Below are 23350 nucleotides of genomic sequence, written 5' to 3'. Positions count from 1 at the left end.
TTTAATCCTGTCAACAGAGGCATAATAAATGTTTTTTTCTCATCTTATTCTAAAATGTTGAATACAGCCTAGCTAATACGATGGATAATCCTGAACATCCGTGATGCTTTTTCATTATTATATCAATTTTTTCATCATCATCTTTTCTCATCTTATCTTTGGCATTGCATGTTATTTAGCTTTTGTCTGATAACCTGTATAGACAAACTGGAATATAATACACTAAAAACAGAAAATGCCAACAGTAAAAAAAAAAAAGAAAAAAAAAAAAAAAATATATATATATTATATTATATTATATTATATTATTATTAATATTATATTTTTTTAACAGAAATGATTAATATCTGATAGTAGAATAATTGATTTGGAGAAGCAATGTGTGCAGGATATGATCTAGTTTTAGTCAGATTTAGTGTAAATGTGGACAATTAAAGGATGATAGAATATATTGATGGGAAAGAGACCGTATGGAAGCACATTGCATTAAAAATGCAAATGCAATTACAGATTCAGTTTGTATCCACGAACTAGTGCAGAGAGCGAAAGGCCATTTAAACCAACATCTTGTGTGATACATTAAAAAAAGGAGCCGCCTTTTCCTTTTAGAAATGGAAAATAAACCTTTTGTCCTTTTGTTGTGTAAGCACAGATGTGTTTATATCAGCCCGAAAGTCAATTTAAGATTTAGTTTAATTAGTTTGTAGTATCCTGTCAAAGTAGTCAACAAAAATATCTACTCGGTTTGTAATAGTTTATTTAAAGGTCAGAATTGTATTAAACAACATAGACTGAATAATTAAATGAAATAATTGAACTGTTTTGAAGTTCAGTCAATATACTTTTTTTTAATTATTGGAGTCTAAATATTATTTCATTAACACCTGTTTAAGGAAAAACGAGGCATTGTTTGTGTTTTAGATATCATATTCTATTAATAAATGATAGTTATTTCACATAAAGGCTACTTTAAAAAATTTGCATTTTTGGTTTTACTATCAATCTTAGTGTGTCCGATTTCCATTTTGCTTAAAGGTAATGTGTGCCAAAGTTCAACAATGCCATTGGCCAGTCAAACTCATGCCATTTTTTGAGCTAGTGTTTCTGTCAGGATGCTCAAACTCATAATATGAGTGGCAAAATGTGATTAGAATTTAAAGTGCACAGTGATCATCTCAAATAATCCCCACTGGGCGATTATGTAATAATTGCGAACAGGCCTATTGCCAGCTCAGTGTTCAGTCTCAGCATATACGCTGTACGAGAAGAACATCAGAGCATGCTTTCCACTCTCCAGCCACCCAACTCTGCCCGTTGTGTACAAAAAATGAAGGAAAGATGCCAGAGGGCAATATCTCCATGCATAAACATACACAAGCTGCCCACACAATTCCTCTTCATCTAGTGTCAATGTTGTTCCCAGGATTGAGCAATTCAGATTTTCTGCTGAAAACAATTTGGATGTTTGGATGACGAATCTTGAATTCGAGCCGTCGTTCATGATGTTTTCTTAAGTCAAATTTTTGATTTTCAGTTTCATGCCATGGACACGTTGCATAAGAACGGCTATGACATGACGCGGGCCATCGCGGCACTCGTACCCCAGGGTGGGCCGGTGCTCTGCCGGGATGAAATGGAGGAATGGAGCGCATCCGAAGCCAACCTGTTCGAGGAAGCGCTGGAGAAATACGGCAAAGACTTCACTGATATCCAGCAAGACTTTGTAAGTTCATCCCAAGCGGTGTTTGCACAAGCAGAAGGGTGATCAGGCTGAATTTCTCTTATTTGTACTAAAGCATAGCATGGCTTTGAAAAGATTTGAACAGCATATGCTAAGGTAATTGTGGCAGTAATGACTGATAAACTGCCTTTGTTTAGGGGACAGAGAGTGTGCCAAGTGTGTGTTTGACTCTGCCATCTGGTGCTTGATGGGTGTATGTGCAGCACTGAGTGTTTCGGCTCTGGGTTTCAGTCAGAAATCTGTACTTAGAGAAACAGGGAGGAGCCAGGCATGGAAAATGGGCACACCCTAAAGAAGTGAAGCAGCTTATTCAGGGACACAAAGGATGGGAAATGGAGGTTTGCCATCACAAACAGACTTCCTTAGAAAAAAAAGATTTGTTTCACCAAAAATGAAAACTCAAATCATTTACACACCCATTTGATGTTGCTTTTTCAATCTATATGATTGCCTTCTGTGAAGCAAAACAACTGTTATGTTTAAATATTTTAATGCATTAAGAAAAGTTACAAAGACTCCAAAAAAAAGCTTCATAAAAGAGTCCATATGACTCATTTGAAATTGTGTATGAAAGACCAAAACTGTAATTATGGTTCACTCATAATCTACACCTGCAGTGAGCTGCACCTAAAGAGTCACTGCAGCTGCATCAGTCAGTGATTTGAACAGTTTCATGTGTGAGGGTTTTAAAAGGTCATAGACTTTTGTTCATCTCCAGAACACAAATATAAGTACTTTTTAATATTCTCTCAGCCTTTTTGTTCTTTTATTAAAAGCCCATGTAACCAAACCTTCACCTATATTTACCATATGTGATGTTCTCTCGTGATCAGTGTTCATTTTGGGGAAAACAAGCCTAAATGTTCCTTATGTAAATTGATCATGTCTCTTCTGAAGACTTTAAACTGCTCAATTTATAGAGACAATGTCTTTAAGCATCAAAGTTTTGGACCGTGTGAGTGTTCAATGGAGGAGCAGAAATCTCTCAGATTTCATAAAAATATCTTAACTTGTGTTTCAAAGATAAATGCAAGTAAATTCTTGTAACCTAAATGGGGTTATAAATGTAATAAACGGCCATCTTGTTTATGATTTTAGTATTCATTTTAAATTATCTTTTAAAAAAATGTTTATTCCAGCTTCCTTGGAAGTCTCTGACCAGCATCATTGAGTATTACTACATGTGGAAGACCACAGACAGATACGTTCAGCAGGTAATCCAGCACGGCTGTCTCAAGTCTCTGTGTACAAGTTGAAAACTTTTGACATTGAGACTAACCGGCTTTTGTTTTGTACAGAAACGATTAAAAGCAGCCGAGGCTGAGAGCAAGTTAAAGCAGGTCTACATCCCAAACTAGTGAGTATTTCAATAGGTTGAAGCTCAACCCTGGATTTGCCATTTCACCATAAGCTTTGAGTGATTGCACTTTGACCAGATGAAATCCAGTAACTGTCATGGCCTTTTTTCTACAGTAACAAGCCCAACCCTAACCAGTTGAGCGTGAACAGTGTGAAGCCAGGGCTTGTGAACGGAGCAGGGGCTCTTCCGGGATCACCAGGCCAGCCGGTCGGATTGGGCAGAGCATGCGAGAGCTGTTTCAGTCAGTTCTTTTCTGCTATACCTTGATGAATTCTGCATCAGTGTTGTTATTGTTCACTAAAGCTCTGTTCGCACGGGATTAGTATTATCTGGGGAGCATTCGCACAGGATAAGCAAAGCCTGTGATTTTACTCAAATTCACTGACGTATCTCCCAGATATGAATGTTCCTTACTGCATGCTGCTCTGTCATCCATCTCCATATAATCATTCTTTTAGTTTTCACTATCTTCTGATGGTTTTTAGCTTTCTCTTTCTACAAATTGTGTAGTTGTCATGGTGTATAGTGAGTGACAGGGGTGGTTCTAGCCCATAATTGTGTTCCTATAGCTCAATTGGTAGAGCACTGCGCTGTCAAGCGCAAGGTTGGGGGTTCGTATCCCCGGGAACACATGATAGGTAAAAGTTGATAGCCTGAATGGGACTATAAGTCTCTTTGGATAAAGGGTCTGCTAAATGCATTAATTTAATTTAATGTGGGCTTCAACCCCCCTAAATCCATCTGAACGATCGGGAAGTTAATCATTCTCGTGTGTTTTAAGGCTTGTCAGTTTAAACATTTTTAGCTATTCAAGCATAAGATGGCACAAAAGAGATCTCAATGCGGTACTCGTGCATAAATCGTCTCTGTGCACACACTCTGAGACATGAAGCAAATACCAAATTGAGTTATTTTTCACGTCTTTGGCACAAAATTGTCACAAAATAATCTCTGAATGGCTGTCTTGATGAGTATCGACGTATAACAGTTGGTTATGTCTTAAGTGCCTGTAAATAGTCAAGGAAATATTTGATGGGCATAACCCGTGCATTTCTTAGACTATGTTAAGAATGTTAATCAAACAAGAAAAAGAAAAGGAGAGAATCGCTCGCTGCTCTTAACTAAGTAACTTATGTAGCTTGAATGGATGGAGAATGGATGGATTTTTATCATTCCAACACACATTTCTGTCCAAACACCTTGTAAAAGTGAAATTATAATAGTATTTCTTTCAAAAACTTGCACTTTAATACCCATTTTCAAAAGTTTGCATCAGACCCCGAAAACCCATTTGTCATGTAGTTGAAAGGCCAAAATGCACAAAACGTTTTTAATTAAGTTGAAAACTGTGTTGTGTAAAATGTGTTTTTTTTTTTTTTTTTTTTTTTTATAAAATACAATTAAAAAATTATGCCTTGGCAACTAACTAAAATAATTTGAGTTCTAAAATGATTCAAACTAATATTTAATTAAAAATAATTATAGTTAGTATGAATCATAAAAAGATCATTATAGTTAAATAGTCATATTTTTAATAATAATAATAATAAAACAACAATGACAGAAACGGCTAAATAAAATAAAAATAAAGCTAATTCAAAATATCAATAAATACAAATAATACTATAGTAACACTATTCTGCATTAAATGACATTTGTCATGTTTGATTAACCTCTTGGAATAATTGCACATTAAATAAGCAAGTAATAATGTCCCAACCAGTACAGGATGAATATAATAAAGTAGCTGAGCACTTATTTGACTTATATTTATTTAAAAAAAGAGAGGATAAATCCTGTTCTCTATTATGTGCCAGCTTTAGTATTATTTGAGGTTACAGCGAGTAGAGCAGAGTGGTGTTGGAAGGAGTTTGATGTGTTTTGTTTGTGTGCAGCCACTAGCTCGTATCAGTGGTACTCATGGGGGCCGCCCAACATGCAGTGCCGACTGTGTGCCTCCTGCTGGACTTACTGGAAAAAGTACGGAGGTCTGAAGATGCCAACCAGACTGGATGGAGAGAGGCCCGGCCCTAACCGCAGCAACATGGTGGGTGTGAAGTGGATTCTCTCCAAACATGCTCCAGAGTCAATTCTTCAGCTCTCTCCCCCGAGTCATTTTATTTAGTCAGTTTTTTTCTTTTACTGTGCAATTCTGTTTTATTATGCCTCTAAGTGACTGTTAAATGAATGTTCTGAACGAGCGAAACTTTGTCTTTTATGTTTAAAAGATGTTTAAAAGTGAAATTTGTGGACTTGAACTTTAAAGTGAAATGCAATATTTAGATTTTGCAGTCACGCAGAACTTGACTTTCATCTGGCTGTCTGTGTTCAGAGTCCTCACGGTCTGCCTATGAGACACAGCGGAAGCCCAAAGTTTGCCGTTAAGACCAGACAGGCTTTCTACCTGCACACGTCTCAGCTGACGAAAGCTGCTCGCCGCGTCTGCCAGGACCTGTTGAGATCCAGATATTTGGCCAGACACCCGTACACACCTGTCAACACTACCGCTATCAAAACAGAGTGTGAGTATCTGCTGTGAGACGGGAATATGGCACTTCAAGTTTAAATTGCTATGATGGTATTTCTTAGGGAATATATATATATATATATATATATATATATATATATATATATATATATATATATATATATATATATATATATATAATTTTTTTTTTTTTTTTTTAAGTGTGGGTCAATGACAAATAAGAGTATCTATTATTATTATTTGTATGTAGTTTAAAACATGAAACAAGTTCTTAGAAATGGCACAAAAGTGTAATGTTTTGTAACCATCGTTTGATATCTGATATTTTAAGAAACTTATTGATCTTGTCAGAGCCCCGAGAAATTATTTTTTTCTTGCTTGTTTATGTATATTGGTTGTACCGCAGAACTGATTTAGCAAACAAATTATTTTTATTCATATTAATTTTACAGTAATAATGTTTCATCAAAACCCCTTAATTGCATATTTTTTTAAGAAGTTCTAATAAAAAAGTATACATAATAAAAAAAATGTAAACTACCATACATTTTTTTTAAAAATATATATTTTTTCTCCATTATTAAATCAGTTGTTCCACCCTGATTAAAAAAAAAAAAGCATTTTTATTTTTTTTGCCTCAAAAAAATATCAAAATATTATGAAAAGCATCTCAAGATGAGTTTTAAAGAAAATAAATGGATTTTATGTCTGTGTGTTTGTATTTCTGAATTAAAAATAAAATGTGTCATTGACCACACGAACCTAATCAGAATACAGAATTGTAAAGGCATTTCTTATTTCAGGTGCCATCAGGATGCCAGATATGTCCAAAAAGCCTCCATCTCTCAAGCAGACAGTAAGGAAGCCTTTAGAGTCAGTGGTTCGGTATCTGGGTGAGTGAAGCTGTCTTTCCTTCAAATTCTCTTTTTCACATTTTCAAGCAAAGCCATTTTGTTCATGTCTTTTCAAACCATTTTCCAGAGGCCCACCCCTGCCCACCCAAATTAGACCCTCGACGAGGAGCCACCATTTCCGTGGGCAGCCTGACGCCCATCAAATCCACGCCCATCCTCAACAACGGCTCCCCCACCATCCTGGGCAAACGCAGCTACGAGCAGCACAACGGTTTGGATGGTAAGCCATCGGCTTGTGTGTGTAAGTCACTCTTTCTGTGCTGCCCACGCAACACACTCTCTTCCTACTCTTTTTGCGATGTCTCATTCACTTTTGTTAAACTCTCCCACTCGTGTCTTCACCAACCCCCATATAGGAAAGCACACACACACACACACGTGCTACTTTAATCTCCGAATGGCTTTCAGGGTTGTCATGGTAACGGATCAGCAGTGACTCACATGGATCATTAGTCCTGCGGGAGATCAGATCCCAAAAACACAGACTAAAGGCACTGTAACCGTAGATTCAAAAGAAGGGCTTCCCAATCATTATGAACACTAATGTGTGATCCGCTGTCACGTAGTGCTTCATTACTCTCTTGTCTCTGTGAAGGCTTTGGAGAGAAACTAGTGTTCAGCAGTTATATACGTTTCTGATGAGCTTGGCACCATTCTGTCCAAAGCAGCAAATCCTTTTTCTTCAGCCCCATACTGATTTTTCAGATTTATTTTATATTATATTTTAATTTATATTTGGGGGTCTTAATGCACTGATTGATATGGTTGTGATAAATGGCACATGGTCGTTTCCATGTTGCCGTGCTCAAACCAGGTCCTCAGTGCTGTGAGCAGCATGTATTACTGTATGTAAAAGATGGAATTAGCAGAAGAGTGCATGTAGTACCTCTTAGAACCAGTAGGGTGACATGACTCTTCAGGAGCCTATACCGTACTGTACTATATTATATCATATTATATTAAACCATTCTATACTATACTGTACTGTACTGTACTCTATATTATATTAGAATTAGGATGCATCTCTTCTAGCACAATTAATATTTGCAGTTGCCAAATATTTAATATACAACACAAATGTATGTTCATATTATACAATTTATTCAAATTCTATGTAAATAAACATGTCTTTTGATAAGTAGTTTCAAATAGTTTTTAGTGATCTGTATAGAGGGATTTATCTCCTCTTATTAAAAACCAAAATACAAATATATGTTCATATTGTAGTATATGCATTTTATTTTTATATAAATATAACATTTTATGTATTTGTTTTGGCAGTTAGTTGCAAATACATTTTACTAACATATAGATGAATTTATCTCCTCTTTTATCACAATTAATATTTAGAAATGCACCATATTTAATATGCAGTTCACAAAACAAATGTATGTACATGTATGCACTATATATATACAGTATATGTGTGTGTGTGTGTGTGTGTTTTGATGTAAAATAAAAAAATATATGCAAATACTTTTTAGCAACATGTATAGAAGAGTTTATCTTGTTTCTTAACATACTGAGACTGTTATATTCACAGTACAAATATATGTACATATAGTATGTATTTTATTTATATGTAAATAAAACTTGGACAATTGCAAAATGTTTGACAAGTTGCAATTTTTTTTTTCATTTTATTCAATTAGAATATGCTTTTATCCAAAGAAACTTACATTTGCGGAAAACAGCAGATTCATCATAAAGATAAAAAAATAAACACAGGAAGTGCTTGTAATATGAGGTTTCAGACATTGTTCAGATTAGAACATGCTGGACAGAAAGGGATTGAGGAAAGAGAAAGCAAAGGATACGGTCAAATGTTGACAAAAGAAATGAGTTTTCAGCTGTTGCTATTTAGTATTTACAAATGCACACAATATTGAATATACATCAAAAAAATACAAATATATGTACTTAAAATGGTGTGTGTGTGTGATTTTTTTTTTTTTTTGTAAGTTGTTTATTTATAAATTTTACAATTTTAGATGGATTCATCTCCTCTTTTTCTCTCTTTATGTGCGTCAGGGTCCAAACCCAAAGTTCTGGCTCCTCAGTGGGAAATAATGGCCAAGAGGGTGTCTGAAGCATGTCGAACTCCCTCTGGCCTGCAGGATGAGGTTCATGAGCTGGACTGACCTCTGCTTTGACAACGGACTGCTACACTCTGAGCAGATGAGCAGGTACAGCTCTCCTGAACTTTTCAAATGCACATTTTCTCAACGGGTACAATTTGTAGATCATTTAATACATTTGAGCTTTAAATCTTAAAAATCTAACACCAAAAACTTTCCATCCGAAACAAATATCAAATATGTATATACACTTTTTTTTTTTTTTCTTTTTTAAATAACACAATCTATCCATCCCCAAACTTTTAAACAGTACTCCTCCTACTCCTTAAAAATACTCCTAAATGTGATCTTCTCTGGCCTTTTTCTTTTTCATTCCGAATAGGGATATTAACAAAAATTTTGAATGTGTAACTTTCAGGTGTAAGTTTAAATACTGTAAATAGCTTATGTCATTGTATTATTTGTAATACTATAAATGTATGTTTTTATTACAAAAGCAAAAACCTAAGTCTTGTGTGCTATTACAAACTCTGACAGCATCTCTTTAATGCTTAATTTTCAGGTGACTCGAGCGATTTTTTTTTTCAGCTCTCAGCGACTGATGGACCTAAGAACGGATCTGCGGTCAGAAAGCTCTGTCCAGGCGGCCCATTTTTACAGCTGAAGCCATTGAAATGACTGCAAAGCCCTGACATATCAGCCTGTGGCCAATCGCAGGACTGACCTGATTGTACAGGACTGATTACTATTATTATTTACCATCAGCTGTTACTTCTGTCTTTGTAATTATAATTATTACAATTATTATTACTATTCTTTTTTTTTTTTTTTTTTATCAAGTATAACCATTTTCTTTTTAACGACTTGAGAAAATGTTTCATGAAAAAAAAAAACTTCCTTCCAAATCATAATGTAAAGGTGGGACGGACTGTCATTTTTGTCTTTTGCATTGTTTTGTTACATGTCTGCTCCGAGTCGATGTGAAGGACTATATGACGTCTGTTTCTCTTCAATTGGATGTTTGTGTTCTCCGGTTCTGTTAGCCCATCCTGCCACAGTGGTTTAAATTATTCAGAAAGACAACAGAACGTTCTTTTTCTACCTTTTTGAGGAGTATTGCAACTGCTCCTCTATGTAATTTCTCTTTTGTGAATATGTAAATGAAAACAGGAGGGAGTCGTTATTGTACAGTGGCGCATTTTGGGCCTTTGGTGGTTATCAAAGCTTGTTGTAATGGATTTGCCATACACAGCGTATTCTTTGAAATGTCTTTTTGTAATGAAACCTCCCTAGCTCTCTCTTGCATATATATAGAGAGGTGATGGGAACTTTGGAAAGGTACTACCCTGTTAATACAATGATACATCTTCTTAAGAATCAGCTTGTACCAGAGTGTGGTTTGTGAGTTATTCCTCACGTATGCACGCTGCTTCAGGCCAGGGGATATGTGATACATACAACCCAGTTTACTCTGCAGCTGGCTTATCAAATATTGATATCTTTAGGCCAACGCAGAGCTTCACACACTCATCGAACACTTTTTTTAAAATCTTAAAATGACAAGGATGTATACACCTACAACAGACTGACTTTGTTAACAAGTAATGTATGATTTGACACTTGCAACCAAAGATACTGAGCTTAGCGGTTTAAAGGATGTATTTTTGGACAACAGCTGGGGAATGATATTTTTATAGACATGTTTTCATGAACTGCCATCATATCTAAAACCGAAACGGTAGAGTATACTTTCATTCCTTATAAAAGAGACTGACATTTGGAGTCAATTGTGATGGGGAAAAAATGACACCACAGATATCAGGCAAACAGTATTTTAATGTTTTTCATTTGTTATTAAAGGGATATTTAGTCCAAAAATAAGAAGCTGATGTTTAATCACTCTCATGTTGTTCAAAACCTGTATGACCTGTGTTTGTTTCTGTGGAATATAAAAGATATTTTAAGAAACCATTTCAGTGTTTTTTGTCCATACAGTGAAAGTCAATGGTACCAAACATTTGGTTATCAACATTCCTTAAAATACCTCTCTTTTGGTTCTACAGGTTTGGTATGACATGAGTAAATGATGACAGAACTTTCAGATTTGGGTGAACTGTCCTATTAAGTGAGGTTATATTTTCTAGAAAAGATTATGGTCCAGCAGCCACAGGGCATTTATGTTTATAGCTGTAAGTAAAGTCCAGGATTTTAATATAAGACGCCTCATACTTAATGTGTTAATTCAACTTAATTGTGATATTGATATGCACCTGTGATTTTTATTATATAACTGCCACACAATCGGTGCTGTCTATGAGTTTTACATTTGCAGTGCCTTGTGTCCAGTTGCATGGGCTCTCAGCTCGAAGCCCTGGAGCTAGAGTTGGGGTATTTGGTTTCAAATCTGACAGGGACTCTGACGTTTTGGACTTTTTTTTCTAGTGCAGTCGAATTCATGTCATGTGTAACATGAAAGAGGAAGAAGTGCAACATAAAATTAAGATAAGACATCAATTGGTTAAGGACATGGACTCGTCTTTGACCCAACAAAACTTGTCCCCACCGTCTGTATTCTGATCTTATACCCTAGGACACAATATTTAAATTTTGCCTGTGGTTCATTTTTACCATATTAATACTGTATAAAAGATAATGGCATCAATATGTCATGGGGCTCATATGTATTATAACACAAGATTGACGCTGAAGATGAAAACAGCAGTGAAACAGTTAACAGTGGACACTTGATATGAGTGTGTCTTTAAATCTAGTGAACTACAAACCTAGACAGTCTACTGAGGAAAAAAAAGAGCTCAGATCCACTGATGGCATGTTCCCATTAAGGCCAAAAGTACTAAGTCTGTGTTTTCCTAAAGCAATTCAAACAGTTTATATATGTATGTATGTGTAAATCGAACTGTTTATTTGAAATATGACGTTGTCACGTGTTCTAGAATTTAGGTACAATTCCGTTAATGGTTTTTATTAATAGCGGTGTTCTTTTATTTATTTTTTTCCCAGTTCAGTATTCAGCTCCTAAAAAGCAATTTAGGTCCTAAATGTATTTTACATTTTACAATGTAAATTGTTTATATGTACAAATTACAACAATACTTTACATAAATGGGTGAAAAGATTTTGCACGTTTTAATAAAATGCTAATAAAACTATGTTTGTTTCGTATGTGTGTTGATATTACTGCTAAAAAAAATAGTTTGGTTATTGCCATTTTACAGTCGCATCTTCTGATCACTCCGTTCTCCGGCTCATTGCGAATCGAATCAAGCATGCTCGAATGAGACGACTCATGATTCAGTTGAGTCGGATTCACGAAGACTAGTTTAGTGAACCGATTCAACCAGTTCATCACAGAGATCCGAATCAAAAGAATGATTCGATGCCGAATCGGACGTCGCCACTAGGTAGGCAGCTCGCTGTGTTTTGAGACGGAGCCGGTGTGTGAGTGTGTGCTGTACTGCTGCAGTGAAGTAAAATATGTCAGTTATCACCGGACAGCAGCGAGAGCCGGCTACAAATGTACTCTGAGAGACAATCGGTGCAGCGATTTTCTGTTTAATTCTACCGAAATGAGGCCCGGCTTCTCCATATCTACAGCGGCGGCACAATAATAAGGTACGTTAAGTCTCGCAGGCTTTTAGGATGTTTCATTAAACCTGTTCGGATTTCCAGCATCGGTCATCCCACAGTTCACACGAACTACACCGGTATCATTCACTGCACCTTTCTGAACGTTTTCTCGGCCACCTGCTCGCTGTTTAACGGACTGTTATCACCTAAACAGGCGAAGGAGGAAGTCAACGCTGCCTTCTCCATCGCGCACTTCATCCCTTAATTACGAACGAACTTAAGTTTGAGCAATTGCGATGTTTCACCTGCCTATATCATTGTATGTTTTCATATACGGGAGCAACAGGGAACTTTATTCAATGTTTGTCACTATAATGAGGCCATGCTTAAAGCAGGTATAAATCAGACTGTGTTGTTGTGTCTGCGCAGGCGACGCAGCGCTGCAGGGCTCGGTTGTCATGGAGGCCTGCGCTGCTGCTGTCACGACTGCGGTTTATTCAGTCTCACACGAAAAACCCTCAGATTTACATATGCCTAACAATTCGTTTGAACGTCAACATACACGAGGTGCTAAATCAAGTCAATAAACAACCTTTAGCGCTGGCTTCTCACTTCTTCCATCTCAGTCACCTAATATGTACTGTATACAGTACGGTTAAGCGTATATAAATATGATACGTGCCCTTTAAGAGGTCGTTCCGGGATAGTCTGGATGGGTCAATATTTACTACGCTGACTCTGTCCTCATATTTCAGACCGCTAAGCTGAAGCCCCAGATCAAAGACACTTAAAGCTTACTTGATTAAAACTGGGGATTTGGAGTTCAGTGTGGCAGATCAGATCCACTCGCAGGTTTCACTTGCCCACATCTCAGTCTTGACTCTCAAAATAAGACGTGTAATTATGGTAGCTTAAATGTTGGTTCGTCATTATTCTTCATGTCGGAATCAAAGAAGTCTTTCCGTGTCAGTCTTTGTCAGCATCACTGTGGCTTGGTGCTGTTATGTGACAAACCCTCTGTATTAAGGCTCAGAAGTTTTTAATCTCTTGGTGCTGACCCATATGGGTCGGGGACATACTTGTGGTCCTGCCGGGGGAACAAACTGAAAAGGATAAGCTCTTGGACTGCTTCATAATCACTTGAAGTATAAAGTATATAACAGGCCCGATTGCGGAGCGGGACTGGGTGGTCCTGATCCACCTAAACATGAGCGTGGCCCTCCCTGAGATATGTTTTACAGCTGGAGCCAGACCATATCAAACTAGCATGGTAGAGTGAAAGTATTATTTTAGTATTATTTATACACTTATAATAGTATTTATTAATATTTTGTAATTATTAATTTACTTTTCAGTTTTAATAAAAATGTTAGTGGTCTTAGTTTTGTGTTTAAATACTCTATTTACCTCTATTTTAATTTTAGTCTTGAGTAATTTAATTTTAAAAGCATTTTATTTCAATGAATTGCAAAGGCAGCCTTTTTTTTTTCATTTAAATTTTCCATTTAATATTTAATTAAATAATTTTTTTTTTAATTAAATTAAATTTCCAGTAACAGAAAATATTTATTAGTTAACAAAATTAATTAGTTAACGATAACAATGCTGAATTATTGGTAGCGCTACAGTACTTTTCAATCCTTTAAAAATATATATTTATTATATTTTAATCACTTAATAATGCTAGGGAAGATTTTATGGGTAGTTCTAGACAGCATATACATGTATGTATAAATTAATACACATATATATATATTTATATATAATATATGAAACACAAACTTTCATTTTGAAATAGAATAATCACAATTAATCAATTTTTAGCCCTATTTAATGTCTACAATTTTGCTTATTTCTCTCTACCCCCCACCCACACACATATTATAATTATTATTATTACTACATATAATGTTATGTTAGTATTGACACCTGCCACTGAAAAACACAGTCAACCAATAATTATGAGTCTGTTATTATTTAGCCACTCGTTATTACTAAAAGCTTTTAACTACTATTGTTTAGCATTTTGTTTAATTTGTGCCTCATTAACACTGATGAGTGAAACTCAGTATGAATTGTCCGTCTCATGCTGAAGAATTTAATGAAACGAGTTCTGCCTCCATCTGAAACATGATCATCTTTTAGAAGCCCTTTGGAGTCTCCTCAGCAGCTCTGCTCGTACCTCAGGAGAAGAATGAAGGCTGTGTGCGAGCTGGAGCCAAGGTGATATCTAGAGTAACTGAGCTGTGTGTGCTATTGATCCATTGCCATTTATATTTGTGCACGGTGGATTGAACTCATGGCAAGAGACCAGAGCTCTCATCAGTCACCTCTAGAAATAGTGTCAATAAGAATGCATCAGAGCCGGTCATTCCAGTGCGTCAAAAGAGGAATTTACAGTATATTGTCCCTGCAATTGATATGGCTTTGTTCTTTTGGCAGGTGTGTGAACGATACTGAAAAAAGAAGGACAGTGGGAATAACAAACAAAAAAAATGTATACTGTAGCCTTTTTTATATCTGAAATTCCTGTAGAACTCAAATGGGCTCGCCGAAAAATGCAAAACGTTTTTATGCCATTATTTATGTTCCATGGAACACAAAAGGAGATATTTTGTAAAATGTTCAAGCTGTCCTTCTGTGTCTTCTTAAAGGAATTAGCATTATTTATATCCTGTTATAGTAGGGATGGTAAGATTCACTGATTCGCATCAGCATAAACGCTAACGTTGTGATGTATTGATTTTAAAAAGTGTACATCAAATACACGTTGGCATACAACGTCTTAAACTATTTGCATTGGTAAAAAAACGATTTATGTCTAATTATTAGTAGTTGCACTATACTCTTATTGTTTAGAAAATTGTGACCAATATTTTATATGTAAATTGATTGACTCTTTGTGAATATGTGTTCCCTAATCTAAAGTGTTACCAAATGTAATTTTATTTTGTTTTATTTTTTTAAATGATTTTTAATCATTTTAGTTAACAGTAACCACACTAAAAGGAATGCTTTGGGTTTTGGATGCGCTATACAGTGCATATATGAACTTCCATTTCATGTCCTCACTACAAGACAAATTCAAATTTTTATCATCCACTGTCACATAAACACGCACTTTCACTTGTCTTTCTGCTTTGAAGCTGCTCTGTGCAGCTGTGCTTGCATGTCTGAGTGGTATAATGATGGCCAGGCTGTCTGCAGTGACTGGTCTGTTCAGGTAGATGAGGTTTGACAGGAGGCGATCAATACCAATGCTGACTGCAAGGCCAGTAAACAGGTAACATGCAAAGACTGTAACTTACTGTACATTGGGCTCCTATCAAACTATTGGTAGTGCCTCTAGGTTGTCCGGATGACTGAGCACTTGTGTCTTCCATTGTGGCACAAGAGCTGTCTCATCTCAAAGCATAGATTAATATTTTATAATGGTTTTTCCATTAGAGTGCAGGATATTAGCCTTTAGCAGTGTGTGCTGCACTCTCATTGAGCTTCCAAGTATAAAATGCAAAAATTGTATTTCAAATCAAGTGATTTTTTTAATCTCTTTTTTTAGTTTTTAATTAATAATAGACAAAACAATGTCTATTAACAGTATTGTTTAAATGATACAATAACAATATAGTAAAAACAACAATGCAATCATATTAATGTAAAAAAAAATATTCTTAAGAAATTCTGCAAAAAAAAATGCATCATACTATTTACAAAAAATCGTAATCAACAAGAAATAAGAAATGTTATTTGAGCACATATGATAGAACATCGTGTCCTATAGACTACTATTGTATTACTGGAAACATTAATATTGTTTGACTTTAGGGGCACGTTAAAATGAATGTCTGTGGTCATGGACAGCATTTCATTAACTTGTTTTGCACTTTTAACATTCCTTTATAACAAAGCTAATACTCAACTCAATTTAACAGGACTCTCTTTCTTTCTTTTCTTCCCCATTTTTTTCAGTTTAGTACATGAGTACCACATTAGCATTGGCAACAAAGCTGAGAAGAACTGCTCTCTTTGGACTCTGACAGTGTGAAGTGTGGACAGTGAGACTGTCAGACAGCAGGTTGAGTAAAATATCACCCCCCATTAATTCCATTTCTTGTTTGTTTCTCTCTCCATCCAATGAATCCTAGGTCTAGTTTAATCATAGCACGGGCTATATTAGTTTTTGTTTTTCAAATAGTCTTAGCAGATCTATTTTTAATGTCATTGTACACTTTGTAGAGGTGTGAATTATAGAGTGACTTGAGTTCCCATGATGCCCTTGGAGCAAGACACTTAACCTCCATGTGTTCCCGGATGACTGTCCATACAATTAGCCGACTCTAAGCAGCTTTGGCTGAGAAAAAAACATCTGCAAAATGGCAAGTAACCAAAGTGTAATTGATAGGCCATAATGAGATCACATTCTCCTCTAATTCAGTTTCACACACATCTTCAGCAGCAACTGAATATCAAAACAGTCATAATTGCCTTAGAATTGACCGGCCTCTATAGTTTCATTGTGATGTTGGTTGTACACAGATGAGCTGTTTTAGGACTTTAAGCCCTTCAGAAGCCCTCTGACACATGATACTCTTTAAGATGTGTGTGTGTGTGTGTGTATGTGTATGAACTTGGATTTACAGCAGAAGACAGTTGAAAGTGTTGATGGCTCATGTAAATTGGCTCAGTTTTTTTTCTCTCGTGTCTGAAAGTGACCCCTGTTCATGAATCCAGCTCATATGCTCCTTGAGATTATATCCTGGCATTTATTAAAAGTACATTGTAGATGCTGTTACTGTGTGTTTTAATGCAACATTTTTTATTTTGTTGACTATGTTTGGAATAGTATACTACTCTAATAATTTCTGCAAATATAAAAAGACCTACTGTTGAAAGGCTAGGTCCTGATATGATTTCTGATATGAAGTCTCTTACACTCAACAATGTATTATTTTGTTCAAAAATACAATAAAAACAGTAAAATGATGCGATTACAAGTTTTCCTTCCTCTTTGGAGTGTAACAAGCTGTTCATGAATAAATAAGATCCCTAATGTTGCAAAGACTAAAGTCTCAAACCCAAAAGAGATATTTTTTATAAAAGTTAAGACTCCACACCCTACTAAAACGCCTCCTTTAAACACACCCCCACACGACTACGTCATGATGGGGGAAGATTTGCATAACGGCAAGCAGAGGTGAGCAAATCATAGACTGAAGACCAAGATGAAATGAAATAATCTTCTCAATTTTTAATAGCCTTATAGTTTTTTATTGTTTGTAATGTGATCAACATTTGCATAAGTACTAGTAGACATGTTAGGGAACACGTAACATTTTAATTATATTTTGATAAAAATGAATGAAATGACTCGAAAAAAGATTGGTTCATTTTGCTGAATGATAATAAAAGTTCAGCGTCTGTGAAATTATCAGAACTTCCCATCACTAGTGAAAACTGAATGTGTGTCAGTATTGCCTGCCTTCCGTCCTAAAGGGACAGCATTCCTACCTATCCGTGTAATTATAATGTTAACCAAAAAAAGATGTTAAGTAAATATTTACATATTTTACATATTTTGCAAAATGGGATAAAAAAAAAAGTATTTATCCAAAAAGTCACAATTTTGCCAAATGACATACCATTTGCATTAAAACAACCAAATTTAACTGCAAATGACCAAAAATGTCCGTAATGCAGCACAAGGGTAAAGTAAACCTGCTGTATCTGAAAAATTAGTTTGTTTCATATTTGTCTTATTGTCTTATCCTGCTTCTTTAAAAAAATATATGAATTATATATATGAAATATATTATATATGAAAGTTGCTCCCTTTTCAGTACTGTTAAAAATGGATAGTTCACCCAAAAATGAAAATTGTCTTAATTTATTCAAATTTTTCCAAATTCAATCCTTGATTCAAATTGATCATTAGCGTAATTGATTTGGTCTAAAGAGAGAAGAATTAATGACTATTTTTGTTTTAAGACATAGAAAATAACTACCAAAATAAATATTGGTAACTGCAGCTTAAAGGTACAATTTGTAAGATATTTGCTGTAAAATATCCAAAAACCACTAGGCTAGTGGTATATATTTTGTCCAGCTGATTACTAACAATATCCATAATGTTTTAAACTACTTGTAAATCATGAGAAAATTCTCATTCTAAACAGTGACACAGGGCAGTGCAGTCGCCTGTCAATGAAGTTAGTTCTTCTTCTTCTTCTTCTTTTTAGTTTTATGGCAGATTGCAACCATGGCTTATCAGGTGCATACCGCCACCTACCGTATCAGATGTAGAAACCACAATACAAACAGTATTGTGGACAAATGCGGACGTAGCTTCGCGACAAACTTCAACTAGAAAGAGATGCCGATCTCGCTTGTGTATTACTCGACATGTGAGTTGTTTTGATTCGTATCTTTACAGTAAAACATATGCTATTATAACGATCAACAAGATTAGTATAATGGGGCATACACCACAAAAACTCGGGGGATCGCGTCTATAGACCCGTGCGAGGATGCGTCTGATCCAGTCTGATCGCGTCTTTGCATTGACTTTGTATGTAATCTACTCGCGCAAATCGTTGGACTAGCGTTAAATCCATAATTTATGTTTCCATCTGATTTGATGGCTGTCAGCGGTTGGGTAGAAGACAAAAAATCCCATCACTCTATGCTCCTTTTTAGCGGCATCAAACCACACAATTGTTATTGTTTTGATAGTGCGCCCTCTAGTGGCAGGTCTTACAAACTGTACCTTTAACTAAAAGTAATGACTAAAATTTTACAAAAAATTCAATTACTTTTTGTAGATTAAAACTAGACTAAAACTATATAAGACTCATATGACTAAAATGTGACTATTAAGACTATTAAGCATTTTTGTCTCAAGATAAAGACTAAAAATAAAACCCAGCCATGTCAAAATTAACGCTGGACCAATCACAACGCACTGAATAGCTGGCCAATCAGAGCATACCTTGCTTTTCAGATCGATGAGTTTTCAATAAAAATTATGCATTTAAGAAAGGTGGAGCATAGAGGAGAAACAGTAATGTACATTATATGGAAAATGGGTTTTTTGAACCTTAAACTGCATAAACACAATGCATTACACCAAATACACCAAATAAAGTTATTTTTAGCAACATCAAATGACCCGTTTAAAAATAATATCACAATATAAAATAGGTGCCTTCTATTTTAATATATTTTAAAATATATATAAAAAAATTATTCCTATAATGGAAAAGCTGATTTTTCAGCAACCATTATAGTCAGTAGGGATATATATATATATATATATATATATATATATATATATATATATATATATATATATATATTGATTTGTTTGAACATTTCAGTGCATCCATGCTGAAAAGTATACATTTCTTCCAAAAAAAAAAAAAAAAAAAAAATATCTAACCCCAAACTTTTGAAAGGTAGTGTAAATTGGGTTCCAAATGCTGATTTTCTCTATCAGAGGTGGTGAACGTGAAAGCCGCAGCCCTGCAGAGTTTTGCTTTAACTCTAATAAAACACACCTGAACAAGCTAATCAAGGTCTGAAGGATTACTAGAAAGCTACAGGCATTTGAGTTTTAATTAGTTTTGGAGCTGAACTCTGCAGGGCTGCAGCTCTCCAGGACCGGAGTTCACCACCCCTGTTCTATATGCACAAATTACCCAAAGGGCTTACTATTTGGCCCAGATTTGCCAACAGAACACCCTATGTAAAATACTGTATCCTAAAATGTAATGCACTCAGTTCCATTTCCATGTGATAATTAAACTGGAAGTAATATCGGCAGAATTTTGAACATTTTTTAAACATATTTCACATTCAAAGGCTAAGACATTTTTTTAAAATTGCATAACTCCATGTGCCAGTATTGATAGATACCAAAACCATGTTTTGCTAGCAACGTATAAAAGGAAATATTTCAATTTTTTAAAGCAGATATTTTACCAGTGGTCATTTTTAAAGTATTTTTTTAATCATTTAATTAAGCGTTATTGTGGTATCACTAGCCAGTTTTCTGCATTTCATGATGTTATTTAACTGCAGCTCCAGAGCCATAAGTTAAGATTTGCCAAGGTAATTTGTCAAAAAAAAAAAAAAAAAACCCTGTGCTCATAACCAAAGATCGCACCTGTAGGTTGTGGACTGCTGTTTTACTATTTTGAAAAACAATAGGCAGTTTACACTGTCCACTGCTTAGAATGCAGTATGCTAGTATTCCATTCAGAACATAGCCGATGCTGCAATGTGGATTTATAACACACTTTTTTTTTTCTTTTTACTTCCTGATTGCTATTAACTCCAAAGTAAAAGGAAGATAGTCATCATGGCAACCACAGTGACCCCTGAGCCCCTTACGGCACTCTCTCGATGGTACTTGTACGCCATCCACGGTTACTTCTGTGAAGTCATGTTCACAGCAGCCTGGGAGTTTGTGGTGAACTGCAACTGGAAGTTTCCTGGCGTGACGAGCGTGTGGGCGCTCTTCATCTACGGAACCTGCATCCTGATCGTAGAGCGCATGTACATTTGTCTGCGGGACCGCTGCAATGTGCTGCTCCGCTGCATCATTTACACACTGTGGACATACCTGTGGGAGTTTGGCACGGGTTTGCTGCTACAGCAGTTCAACGCCTGTCCATGGGATTACTCAGAGTTTAAATATAACTTCATGGGCCTGATCACAGCAGAGTACGCTGTGCCATGGTTCTGCGCTTCCTTTATCGTAGAGCGCCTGGTGATACGCAACACGCTTAGGTTGCGCTTCGACGAGGCTGCTGATCCCAGCCAAGCTGAAGATCGGTCGGAAACAAGCGGAGGGCAACGAGGACGAGATGCCAGAGCAGGGGCCACCAGCACAAACGGTTACGTGAAGGTGGACTGAAGATGTTGTCAACACCTTTTCCCATCTCAAAGCTCCCATCACCCATGACTCTATCCGCACATCTCTCAGTCTCTCTCCCAGCTGCTTCCAGGGAAAGAGTCGCTTGGACTGTTGCACAAGTGTGAAAAACTTTATGATTTATCATCCAGTCGGTGTTATTTACTCATGTGGAGGGACGTTCATTTCTCACCTCAGTGCTCAACGTTTACTGCCCTCATTTTGGGTGAGTAGCTGTTAGGTTCAAAGTTTGTTAGTAGGAGTGATGCCTGATGGTATAATGAGAATTAACCCTCCATCTCTACCACAATACTGTTCCTCCCAAACCAGTCCATCCACTCCGACACTCTGGGAGGGGACAAACAAAATAACTAGTGATCCCTCATCCAATATATACAGGAACACAAACACATCACTTGTAGAGAGATGAAAAGATATATATATCACATGCTTTTAAAAAAGCAAGTCCTTTTAGATTATAAACAGTGTCCATATATATATATATATATATATATATATATATATATATATATATATATATATATATATATATATATATATATATATATATAGTAGCAAAGCAAATAACTGTTAGGATGTCTTACCTTTCGAATGTTAGTTTTTGTTATTTATTAATATCTAAAATGTAGTTATGGATTGTCATGATAATCTACAAAAAATGTATTGTATATATATATACTGTATAACCTAAGGTAATGCCTTTTACTTGAATTTGGTGTTTTTTTTTAATTCATCAAAAAATAACAGTGCTTGAACATGCATGAAAGTTGTCTTCCAGAAGATCTTGTCATATTCAGACTGATCTTAGATGCTGTGTACAATTTATTTCCTCATTTTTATTTCTTTGTTCATTTTTCTCATGGAGATGAAGACCCAAAGGAGGACTGTATTGTCTTTAAATATATAGAGTCCTGGTGCTCAGTACTGAAACCGTAAAAACATCACCGTTTCCTGTGTTTTCACTGGAGAGAATGAGTTATTGCTGTATATGTGTTGATGAACTGGTGCTAGATTCTCATTGAATTGCTTCAAGGGATCTGACGATAGTCACAATAAAGGCATCTTGTATGTAGGTTCACTGACCTCAGGTACGTCACTGTTAATGATTTAATCTCCGTCTCTAGTGAAGCAACGGATGAAGATTAACAGAAATATTGGGGCAAATTATTTAAAATGCCAACATTACCTTGGTATTACCCGCATGGCTACAATTTCAGGTTATTGATTTGCCAGAATTGTTTGTTGTATTGGTTATGTTGTTCCTGACCAAAAAAAAAAAAAAATGCATTAAAGCTAAAATTTTTGAATGAAAGCCCTGTCTAGTTTCCCCTCAATTTTATTGGTTATAATTTTTTTTTAATTGAAGAGATCTGTGTAGTCTTTATCTCAACCTTATACAAAAGTTGCAATTAAAATATCAAATGTTATTTTCATAGCTTTGATAGTGTAGCTGTGCAGCTCTGAAGTTTATTGTAATGTCAGCGTTTTGCACGCCTGTCCCTTTGGTGCGCTATAAAAAGTAGATGATTGTTAATGATTATCACATATAGTCTCAGTGTTAAAAGTCATGAAAGCGATCCTTCTCATGCAAGTAGAATTTAGGAGAAGATGGCCTGGTCGATGACCGAAGTGTTACAGTGTCAGTTAGGTTGGATACATTATATAGTATATTTTCGATATGCAATATGTGTGTTTATTTCCTTTAATAGTGCTCAACTTGAGGGTTAGGTGTCCAGAGGAGGTGTCTGAAACCTATAGTAGGCATTATGGCTGCATCCGAAAACTGGAAAATGCAGTCTTCGGAGGACACATTTCAAGGTAGGAAGCCATGAAGGCAATGTCACTTCCTGTCTCCTGAGATGCCTTTGTCTGATCGATTTTTGAAGGCAGATATCAATCCTTCACTGCCTTTGATATCCCCCAATCCTGATGAAGCAGCAGGTCAGCAGCCTAGGTTTTCAGATGCAGCCAAATGTGCTCATTTGATCCCATAATGCACCACCTCACTTTGAGAAGGGGACACCATTTGTAGGGACTTTCCCGAGGAAAAGTGAACAACTGAATCCACCCTGAAAGCACAGGTACATCGTGAAGACATCTGTTTGACGCCTGCATTTACATCAGCAAAAACATTTTTTTAGAGTTTGCTCATCTGCAATACATCTATCAGATGTCAAATAGACATTTAGAAGATATCTGTAAGATTTTATTTAGAATATATGCGAATCTGACATCTCAGAAACATCTAT

General features: G+C 35.8%; 2 protein-coding genes across 5 annotated transcripts; both read left to right on the top strand.

Annotated features, from left to right (window-relative positions):
• The first annotated feature begins 1259 nt into the window (after positions 1–1259).
• Positions 1260–10224, top strand: LOC113070801 (metastasis-associated protein MTA1-like). Of its 3 annotated transcripts, none has more exons than XM_026244245.1 (10): positions 1260–1723; positions 2881–2955; positions 3040–3098; positions 3215–3342; positions 4997–5148; positions 5434–5623; positions 6393–6482; positions 6571–6744; positions 8535–8689; positions 9170–10224. In XM_026244245.1, exons 1-9 carry the CDS (start codon positions 1544–1546, stop codon positions 8642–8644), a joined length of 1158 nt encoding a protein of 385 aa, XP_026100030.1. In that variant the 5' UTR covers positions 1260–1543; the 3' UTR covers positions 8645–8689; positions 9170–10224. The 3 variants fall into 3 exon arrangements, with proteins under 3 accessions (XP_026100030.1, XP_026100029.1, XP_026100031.1); XM_026244244.1 differs by having other exon boundaries at positions 1262–1723; positions 9144–10224; XM_026244246.1 differs by having other exon boundaries at positions 1264–1723; positions 6571–6723; positions 9144–10224.
• A 1762-nt stretch (positions 10225–11986) lies between these two features.
• On the top strand, positions 11987–21512 carry LOC113070800 (transmembrane protein 229b-like). 2 transcript variants are annotated; one of them, XM_026244241.1, is made up of 3 exons: positions 11987–12214; positions 16139–16244; positions 20507–21512. In XM_026244241.1, exon 3 carries the CDS (start codon positions 20526–20528, stop codon positions 21081–21083), a length of 558 nt encoding a protein of 185 aa, XP_026100026.1. In that variant the 5' UTR covers positions 11987–12214; positions 16139–16244; positions 20507–20525; the 3' UTR covers positions 21084–21512. The 2 variants fall into 2 exon arrangements, with proteins under 2 accessions (XP_026100026.1, XP_026100027.1); XM_026244242.1 differs by lacking the exon at positions 16139–16244.
• Positions 21513–23350: the final 1838 nt, after the last annotated feature.

The sequence above is a fragment of the Carassius auratus genome, unplaced genomic scaffold (assembly GCF_003368295.1).
Source record: "Carassius auratus strain Wakin unplaced genomic scaffold, ASM336829v1 scaf_tig00005289, whole genome shotgun sequence".
NCBI lineage: Eukaryota > Metazoa > Chordata > Actinopteri > Cypriniformes > Cyprinidae > Carassius > Carassius auratus.
This window is presented reverse-complemented; position numbering and strand designations above follow the sequence as displayed.

What these genes read in the sequence shown, in the direction of transcription:
- LOC113070801 (XM_026244245.1), top strand. Translation starts at nt 1,544, where the DNA reads ATGGACACGTTGCATAAGAACGGCTATGACATGACGCGGGCCATCGCG. An exon ending in CAGGTCTACATCCCAAACTA is followed by an intron (nt 3,099 to 3,214) that starts GTGAGTATTTCA and finishes TTTTTTCTACAG; the next exon opens with TAACAAGCCCAACCCTAACC. An exon ending in GTCAGTGGTTCGGTATCTGG is followed by an intron (nt 6,483 to 6,570) that starts GTGAGTGAAGCT and finishes ACCATTTTCCAG; the next exon opens with AGGCCCACCCCTGCCCACCC.
- LOC113070800 (XM_026244242.1), top strand. Translation starts at nt 20,526, where the DNA reads ATGGCAACCACAGTGACCCCTGAGCCCCTTACGGCACTCTCTCGATGG.